Raw genomic sequence first — 10,021 nt, 5'->3', positions numbered from 1 at the left:
AGGTAGAGGCCTGACAAAGTGCAATCCACTTCTCCAGGTTATGGTTGGACACATAGCTAAAAACCCAATTCAATAAAGAAAACACTGTTACTATAAGGACAGGGAAAAAAGTGCTGGTGCGTGATGTGTACACATGATGCCCCCTTCACATTTCTGACTGCCCCCTCAAATATGCCTACCTAGAACCGGCCCTGATTCAGATTTTCCCTAAATGGGTTTGTGCTTTGAACTGGACATCAGGTTAATTTTAATATATATGTGTTTTGTTGATGGAGCAGAACAAAATGGCTGTGCAGTTTAAAGCAATGATGATTCGTGTGTAATGTGTTGATTTAGAATAATATTAAATCTGGAAGGAAGTGAATGTTTGTAAATGAGAGGATCAATGACAAAAACAAAGCAAACAAAAAGTAAAAATAGGTAAAGTGCAGGAAGTAGAGGCAAACATGAATAAATCGTCCTGATGAATAAATCGTCTTGATGTTTATGATCGGCGGTCTTCGGAAGGTTTCGTCGGTCACGTGGTTTGAGATCGCTTGTCCGGGTGCTCCCGGTAATGGGAGGAGTCACCGTCGAGCAGACGTGGCAACACGCTACGTCATCAGAGTGGGTCGGTGGTGTATTATTGATGGGTTACTGAGCTAGTCCAGCTAGCAGGTGAGTAGTCAAGCTACTAGTTCTGTGTTTATTAACTAAGACACGTATTATTCACTGACGCTTATTGTGTGCAGGATAAGATAGAGATGAATATGGCACTTTTTCGTATTCTCATTGTTCTTTGGTTTGACCTGTGAGGGGTTGTAAGTCACACGTGTACAGCTGAGTTGTAAAGAATGCTAACACTCTACTCATACCGTAGTAGTTGATAATGAAAGTTACACACACTTAGACGCGCTGGTGGGACTTTATGGCTACTTCAGGAATGTCTCACCAAGAGACAAGAGCACGTTTGGTCTTAAACGTTTGGACTTCAGCAACAGAGCTGTGATGTTTTGTCCTCAACGAGACCGGTGCAGCCCTGTGCTTTAGCTGAGTGTGCCTTGAAGACTGAAAAAGTTAGTTACAGTTTAACCAGGAGCCAGTCAGTGACGTGGCGGGTGTCAGCTATTTGTGTGTTCTTTGTTTTGGAAACGCAGAATAGAAACACTACACTTCCTCATTGCAATTAAAAGGCATCCAAGCAGGAGTCCTGGAGCGTCCACATGGCTGGATTACTGGGACAAGAATGGGATGTCCTCCCCCGCTGTCCGTCACCTGTTCTGGCCCCAAGCTGTGTTTTTGTGTGTGTGATTTTCAAGGACAGTGGAGATTTAAGATTAGATTTTGAAGCGCGCTTTCAAAATTAGAGAAGGTGTAGGAACCCTGAGGGCCCTGTTTCATTAGAAGCTGTGCAGTAGTGTTCCCCATGAGTCTCATTAACACATTTTGTTTGTTTTTATTTTCACACTGTGCTTATTAATGTACAGTCTGTACATCTTCTCCTCTATTTACTTAATTTTTGTGTTGTTTGATTTTTCTAACTTATATTTATGTTTATTGTACCAACCACCACAAGATTAAGATTAGATCAAGTATACTTGTGTATACACTTATCCCATCCGTGAATTAGTGAACACGCAAAGCACACAGTGAGGTGAAGCACACACTAACCCGGAGCAGTGAGCTGCCATGCTACAGCGGCACTCGGTGCCTTGCTCAAGGGCACTTCAGCCGCTTTCTACCGGTCGGGGGTTTGAACCGGCAACCCTCCGGTCACAAGCCCAAGGCGCTAACCAGTAGGCCACGGCTGCCCCACAACAGATTCCTCAAACATACGTGGCAATAAAGACGATTCTGATTCCAAAACAAACCTACAAATTTAAATACTGTTACTTTAACTGAAATAGATCACCACAACCTAGACAACAATATGGCCCCCTGAGCTGTCAGCTGCTTTTGTCTGTATGCCGGCAGTTCAGCCTTGCCTTTCCCATGCAGCCCGTTTGATTCATTAAGAGCAAGCACTGTGACTGAATGTAAGGACTGCACCGGTCTGCAGGAATACACCTCAGCCAGAGCAAAAATCTGTGTAGATCATTGTATGGAACTAATTTGATAGATTTTTATGTAGGGTAGCTAGAAGCCAGGGATTTTAACACTGAATACATTTAGCAAATAATGTTCACTGACGCTGAGGACACTCTTTTTACCATCAGTCAGTCTTAACATGATGCCTGCAGTCAATACCTAATCCATTATTTTATGTTATCTTTATTGCAACTCCGTTCTGTGGTGAAGTTTACGTATACAGTTGAGAAGATGATGGAAGAAAGTGGGATTGAGACTACACCTCCGGCCAGCCCTACACCTCCTCTGACTGTGGCTGCCACAATCAGCGGCCCGCCAATCTCTGTCGGTAAGACATGCGTTGCTCTGCGGGTTGTTTTTTTTTTTCCCCATTTGAAAAAGGATTATTTTATTTGGTCCACTTCAAGCAGATGGGTTCCTTCATATGAGCCGGGTTCTGATCAAGGTTCCTCCTGTTAAAGGGGAGTTTATCCTTGCCACCATCGCCTTATAGTTTGCTCCGGGGGTCGAGTTTTATAAAGTGGTTTGAGTCTATTTGTATTGTTATTGATGCTATATAAATAAAATTGAATTGAACTGAACTGAAAATCCACCAAATATGTAAAATATGTGAAACCTTTTCTCACAGCTGTGTACAGAAGCAGCTTCTATAAATTTCCACAGGCTAAAATGTCATCCAGAATGATGGCTTTCATTATGGGGCGAGATAAATGTTTTATTACTCTCTAAAAATTTGCTCATCACATATAAATTGTGCCTGCGGTTCCTCACACACTGTGAAATGTCTGGCTGCAGTTATCAGTGTCCTCATAAAGAAAGAAAGAGAGTATTATGGAACTAAACCCTTTTTATTGAACAATCAAATATTGATAATAATCGGTTTCAGACTTCCGTAGTGGTTGGGCCATGCTGTCTCTGCAGTAGTCCATCTGTTTTCTATCTGAAATGGAAAAAGAAACAGTGAAACACAAAGTCAGTCGAGATTTTCATGACATCAAATGCAGTGAATGAGATTAAACATGGAAAACTGATTATACCATATATTGAGCACTTGAAAAATGACATAGTGAGAGGTATCTTTAATGTCTGTTCCTTATATTTTAGGTCTGTCCAGTCCTCTGTCCCACCCCGGCGCCAGCTCCATCTCCATTGGTTCACCCTCAGTCTCCACCTCTCACCCTCCGGTTCCCTCTATTCCTGCTTTTAGCAGCCCTCTGGCTGCACCCCCTTCCCTAGCCTCTTTCAGCAGCCCTCTGGCTGCACCCCCTTCCCTCTCCTCCCAATATCCACCTGCCTCTATTCTTTCCTCACCTTACACCAGCAGCTCTCCCTTCCCTCCCTCTGCCTCCCCCTCTGTGCCCCCTATGGCCTCTTCCATGAAACCGCCTCCTCCTGCGGCTGCCGGCATGTCTGCCCCTCCCGTTGGCCCGCCCGTGTCCACGTTCTCTATGAGTGCAGGATATGACATCACTCGGGGTCACGCGGGACGAACACCACAGACACCACTGATGCCAACATTCTCCAGTCCCTCTGCCATGCCAGGTCAGACACGTCTGTAACACACTGACTACATGGGGACACCTGTTTTCAGGAGGGTCTCATAAACCAACATGTGAACACATGCAATCCAAATGTACTATTTGCATACAGTGTTAATTACATGTTGTGTCATTTGTACAATGAAAGCAGCTAAAATCATATTTGCTAGAAGATGAAAAACTTTCAGGAGTCTCATCTTAATATCCATTTGCCAGCTTTTCTGGTTCTACGATTGCATCTCTGGATTTAATGACCATGAAAGAAGTTTGACCATTGCAGTCCAATTCAAGTCCCCTGGGTCTGACTGTCCTGTTAGCTGTAAATACTGTAGGTTCAACTAAGAATATATATTGTTGCTGAATATTTTTTGGATGGAGGGCCGGTTGTGGACTTGGCTCATGCAGAATAATAAAAAAAAATCTATCAAGAAGCATGTGCAACAGGTTGAAGCACATATTTAGGAACAAAGGAAAGATACAAAAAAACAAATCTCAAACCAGCATGACAGAAGGAACCCAGGTGAGGAATACATGCAAGAACTTGAGCAGGGAGCAAAGCTGAAAAGGGGAGAGACTGAATTATACTGTATACGAGGAAAGTGATTCTTTCAGGATAAAGCAGAATTTACAAGGAATAACTGAACTTAACAGATATTTGTTATTTACAAAAACCCAACTCCGTGACAGCGAGTCACTGTTTGAAATGTTAGTCTATTTATTAAAATGTACACAATAAATAAGTGGGTTTAAATAATTTTTCACTGAATTTGCATTACACTCTTGCAAAGTCAACGGACACAGAATAGCTAAGACTGGTCAAAATCAGACTTATAACACCTTTCATTGGACCCTGCTTGTTTGTGACTCAAGTTGAAAGTTGCTACATTTCCGCATGTCACATGAGGTTTCCTTACGAGAAAATGCTCTATTTTTCCAGGTGTTGTGTCCAACCCCATGGTTCAGCAGCCAATCATGACAGGAAGATTAGATACCGGATCTCCAATCACTTTCCCAGAGGAGCACGAGGATCGGACCCTGTCTGCAGACGGAAACACTGGTGGAGGCCTCTGGGGCTTTTTCAAGGTAACGCCACTCCAAGCCAACGTGGGTTTATGTGACTTTGAAGAACCTTTCAAATGTGGAATGCAGAAATGAGGCAACATTGTGTGGATTCATAAGAGAAAGAGCTTTATTGAAGTGCAATAGCATTAACAATATTGACTGTAACCAACAGCAACTGTTAACCTGCAATTCCAACAATGAAAGGATGAATAAATTCTCCATCAGAGGGCTCTGTCAGATCTTACACTATGCTTATACTCTGTTCTTCCTTGTAATCAGGATGGCTTTTAGTTGTATTTACCCTTTATAGAAGCGACCAGGTCAGCATGCTTATTCAGAGATTAGACTGTCATGTTAAACTTATTCAATCATATTCTGTGTGTTGTCCATGTGTGTCCTCAGGGAGTAGCAGGTAACCCTGTAGTGAAGACAGTCTTGGACAGGACCAAACACTCTGTGGAATCCATGATCACTACTCTGGATCCTGGCATGGCTCCATACATCAGTACGTTAACCTGCTGTCTCTACTCATCACTGCATAAATGGAAAAAAGATGGCGAAATGTTCAAATGTCTTCCATGAATGTTTCTGGTTTGCTTCTCTCCAGAGTCTGGCGGGGACATTGACGTTGTGGTGGCTTCAGATAAGGAGATGAACGTGGACGCAGTCAGAGACGCCTTCCAGGGGGTCTTTGGGATGGCCATGGTCACCGGAGAGCCCGGTCAGTCCAACATCGCCCCGCAACCTGTGGGCTATGCAGCTGGTGTCAAGGTTAGTTCACAGTTACTACAAAAACCTTACCTTATCAGAAGTGCATTGACTTTGACAGGGGCTTCAAGGATGGCTTAACGGCCAGGCACATGTATGGGGTGGCTGTGGCACAGTAGGTAGAGCAGGTTGTCCACGAACCAGAAGGTTAGCGGTTTGATCCCCGGAATGTGCCACATGCCAAACAAAGCGTTCTTTGTTTGTTTAACCCTTCATCCTCCCAACTGGAAAGATGCTAAAAAGATAACTTCAAATCCCACAGAAAGTCTGTAGTTCAGTTCTCTACAGCAGTGAAGTTTTTCATCTTCAGTTGTTCATAACCTGAGTGTGTGGGTGTGTTTGTGTGTGTTTGCAGGGGGCCCAGGAGCGCATTGACAGCCTTCGTCGATCTGGAGTGATTCATGAGAAACAACCCGTGGTCTCCTTGGAAAACTTCATTGCTGAGCTTTTTCCTGACAAGTAAGAAGAAAACTTCTGACTGACACCTGAACACAAACTTATACAAATAACAATTGTGATATTACACATGAACTCAACTGAAGATCAAATGAATGAAACAAAAATTATGAGACTGGCTGTTAGTTAGCATGCTGTTGTGTAGGGAAGATACAGACTCTCCATACTTGTAGGGCAAACACTGTATAACCTCTGATAATGCTATCAGTGAACTGGGGTTACAGTTCTGATAGCATTAGCTTGGTATCTGGTGCTAGTTATCAATAAGCTACATTTAAAGCAGACTGCCATTCATTCCTGCTTAGAAGGTCCCTCAAACCGGCCACGCCAAAAAACTGCAGGTGTCAGTGTAGGTGTAGTAACATGGGTTCTGTAGAACTTTGCAAAAGTACACAGCGTTGAGCTCTAGTGTATCCTAGAGAAAACTGGTCACCTTGACTCACCTTGACCAGCTGTTGCCAGTACTGTAGGGAGTACTGATCTGATCAGTGCTGCTGTGTAAATAGCTGCCAATGTTGGCCAGGTAGGTTAGATGAAAGAATCTATTCCACCTCTTTGGCAGTCGTCCTCCCTTCACTTACACCCATCAGCCATAATGTTATAACCACTGACAGGAGCAGTAAGTAGCATTAACCATCTTGTGACAGTTCAATGTTCTGCTGGGAAACTTTTGGACCTGGCATTCATTTATGTGGATGTTACTTAGACATGTAGCACCCACCTAGACCAGACCAGACCAGGCACCCTCGCCCCATAGCAATCACACTCCTTGATGGCAGCAGCCATCCCCAGCAGGATGCAGCCTGACACAGACACACACACACACAAAAACGGTTTAGGAACAACTCAAAAAACTCTGTGGGATGATCCACAGAGGCCCCTCCCCTCAACCCATAGGACCCAAAGGCCCCCACTAACAACATTCTGTTACCAGACACCACAGGACACCCTCAGAAGGCCCATGTCCATTCTCTGATGAGTCATAACTGTTTTGGAGGCACAAGGGAGATCTACACAATATTAGGAAGGTGGTCATAATGTTATGCCTGATCGGTGTATTTGCTTAGTTTACTTTACAAAACTAGTGAAATGTTTTATAGCTTAAATGAATGAAGCCAGTGGCCAAGCATTACCTAAGTGGACTTTGTAGAATGTATGGGCAGACTCATTATATGCTGTTTACATGTTCAGTTTCTCTATCTACATTGTCAATATTTTATTGACATATACACCAGTCAGGCTTAACATTATGACCACCTTCTTAATATTATGTATGTATCCCTTGTGCCTCCACAGGACACGAGCCTTCTGAGGATATTCTGTGGTGTCAGTGGTTTTAATGTTGTGGCTGAAAGTAATGAATTTTCACAGTGGTCTTGATTGTCTCCAGGTGGTTTGACATTGGCTGTTTAATCTTGGGGGACCCTGGACACAACATCCGCATTGAGGTCTTCACTCAGGCAACTCCTCTGGCTCTGGATCACGTCCAGCAGGTACTGTTCCAGTTTTCAGTCATTGTAGATGCAGCTCGGTGGACTGAAACTGATAACAACCTTCGAACTACTTTATTCAACTCAGGTGGAATCCCCCTACACTGTAAAAATATTTTATAACCTTTCCCTATGCAGGCTCAGTCCATGACCCCTCCAGACTACAGCCTGCGCTGGTCCGGTCTGATTGTTACCATAGGTGAGGTTTTGGAGCGTAGCCTGCCCAACATCAACAGAACAGACTGGCATCAGGCCATGACAGGGATGACCCAGCGCCAGATGATCTACAGTGCAGCCAAAGCTCTGGCTGGACTCTACAAACAGCAGCTGCCACCCAGGACTCTGTGAGGCCGAATGGTTCTAGTTCCCATCCCATACTAGGAGGAAGAGGAGGAGGAGGAGACAAGTTGGAGGATAACCTAGATGATGGGGCAGAGGGTTCCACATAGCTCCTCATCTGCCCTCCACCTGTCGTTGCAGGGCAAGCCAAATGCACATTTGTTTAAAGATATTTATGTATGTGCCCACAGCTGTTTACTGACATTCCAATGTGTTTTATGAAATCCGATCACATATCAAATCCATACTTTGTTGCCATTTCGAACTTAAGAGAAGGATGAAGAGATCAGGATGGTTAACTGGGCAACTCTTCATTATTCTTGGTCATCATGGTATCAACACATATAGTGGCAACTATATTTCTTGTTTTGATTATGATTGTTCTGGTTATTGTATAGACTGTGTCCCAGTAGTACTCTGTATTCTAGAGGCCACAGATCCAAAACTTTGGAAAACGTAAAATATGTGGAAAAATATTGTGATCCAACCTGATGCGATGTGGACCTGACATTTATCAGGCTTCATACCAGGAACTGAGTGGACCCTTGTCCTCTACTTTAAATTCTTCTTTATACTAATGTTTGTAGTGCACTATTTTGGTAGTTAGTATAAAAGAAACTAGTGGACTGTTTTGTATTAACTGGAAATTATAGTTTCAAGATCTAAAAAAAAAAAAGAAGATAACATTTTTTGCCTAAAGATTTTATAAACTGCTGCTAGAGCTCTCAATCTGCCATCCTCAAAGAAGGCTATGTTTATTGTGTCCCTTACAAATTGACCTGGGAATGTGCAACACATTAAATCTATAGGTTTTCAGACGTGGCTTGAAGAACAGCTTAACATGCTGAACCCACGTAAGGGCATTTATGATGTTGGCTAATTTTGACATGTATATGTATTATCATATGTATATCCACACAAATTACTCTTTGTTTGTTGCCTTATTTTTTTAACATTAGCTTGAATACGTTTCCACACCGTGGACTCCAGCCTTATAAGGAGGCCTCAGAGGCCCTTGACAGATTTTCATAGAAGCTTTCAAAAGCACTGGATCAGTATTGAACAGCTGTGCTAAAACAGTCTGCCTATTTACAAAATCAGCACAACAACTCACCTCCAAGTGTGGTGTAGCACAGGCTTGTTTGTGATCATGCTTAGATTTTTGCTGCACTGAGTTAAGATTTCATCATCTTTCTCAGCCTTGCCCTCAACACCTCTGGATGTTTGGTCTGCATGCAGCTCTTTCTGTTGACACAAATTCCAAAGTCTTGGATAAATGAACGCATTAAGTCTTAAAATCTGCATATGGTGTGCGACTGGGACACAGCAACGAAGTCAGATGAGTCAAAGGATGTCATGTTTTAGTTACAATGTATTGCTTTTAAAATAATAATAACAATATCACAGTTATTCATTTTTTCTTGTTTTCTTGCATTATATTTGCCCGCCCTAACTGTTGTGTAAAAATACATTTTGACCCAACGGTAACTGTAGCAGGATGGTAACAGTAGCCTGGGATTCAATTAGTAGGACATTAATTTATTTTCTACAGCTTCAGACGCTGTCAGGAACAGAAGTTACTCATACGGTAGACTAAGCACCAGTGTGTTAGTGGCTATGGACGGATGGAACGTTCTACTGTGTGATTTGTCCTCTAAATGTGCCTTTTACACAAATAAAAAAACAAAAACTTTTTCATGCGAGATCACAGGATGAAAAGTTCTTACTGAGACTGATCCCTTCTGCACCCTCCCTCCTCACAGATTAGATCACACACATTCTGATACCTCTATGTGTATGAGATGTTAACATGGAAGGCGATGTTGTAAAAGCAATGTCGACCCATTAAGGCTGTGCAGTTCATCTGACATCTTCACTACTGAGCAGACTGCCACAGGTATGCTTATCCTCATGGTCTTTACAGGAGGATAAGCATACCTTGATATACTGATTTTGAAAATGAATAATAAAGTTGACCTTTTCATAGATCATACAAACGACCTTAATGGTCTCTCCACTCACATGAAATGTTTATAGTTAATGATGCTGATTTCAATTCATATGCATTACGTTTAATGTGAAACAAATATGTTCATACCCAACATATGGATGGACCTGATTCCTAAGTACAAGCCAGTGTAATCATTCCCATAGCTACCTCTAAGGTCACAGAGGTAAGACATTTCAAAATGTATTGCAAAAATGTTAATCATGTTAATTTCACTTTATTTATTTTTGAGTAGAAAGTTAATGGGCAGATGGTAAGGATTGTGAAAAGGACAGAAGCAAAGCCTGAAGCCA

The 10,021-nt window shown here is 42.6% G+C and overlaps 1 protein-coding gene across 1 annotated transcript; it reads left to right on the top strand.

Annotated features, from left to right (window-relative positions):
• The first annotated feature begins 325 nt into the window (after window positions 1-325).
• Window positions 326-9,414, top strand: prrc1 (proline-rich coiled-coil 1). Its single transcript, XM_084572125.1, has 9 exons — window positions 326-657; window positions 2,278-2,395; window positions 3,172-3,609; window positions 4,543-4,688; window positions 5,070-5,172; window positions 5,275-5,438; window positions 5,791-5,894; window positions 7,282-7,384; window positions 7,520-9,414. Exons 2-9 carry the CDS (start codon window positions 2,299-2,301, stop codon window positions 7,727-7,729), a joined length of 1,365 nt encoding a protein of 454 aa, XP_084428251.1. The 5' UTR covers window positions 326-657; window positions 2,278-2,298; the 3' UTR covers window positions 7,730-9,414.
• Window positions 9,415-10,021: the final 607 nt, after the last annotated feature.

The sequence above is a fragment of the Chelon labrosus genome, assembly GCF_963514085.1.
Source record: "Chelon labrosus genome assembly, chromosome: 22".
NCBI classification, from domain to species: Eukaryota; Metazoa; Chordata; class Actinopteri; order Mugiliformes; family Mugilidae; genus Chelon; species Chelon labrosus.
Note: the sequence above shows the minus strand (reverse complement) of the source record. Positions and strands in the feature narration are given on the sequence as shown.

Bases quoted from the DNA above. Each gene is read 5' to 3' on its own strand.
- prrc1 (XM_084572125.1), top strand. From the start codon at position 2,299: ATGATGGAAGAAAGTGGGATTGAGACTACACCTCCGGCCAGCCCTACA. The intron at 5,173-5,274 runs GTACGTTAACCT...GCTTCTCTCCAG, and splicing joins TGGCATGGCTCCATACATCA to AGTCTGGCGGGGACATTGAC. The intron at 5,895-7,281 runs GTAAGAAGAAAA...GATTGTCTCCAG, and splicing joins GCTGAGCTTTTTCCTGACAA to GTGGTTTGACATTGGCTGTT.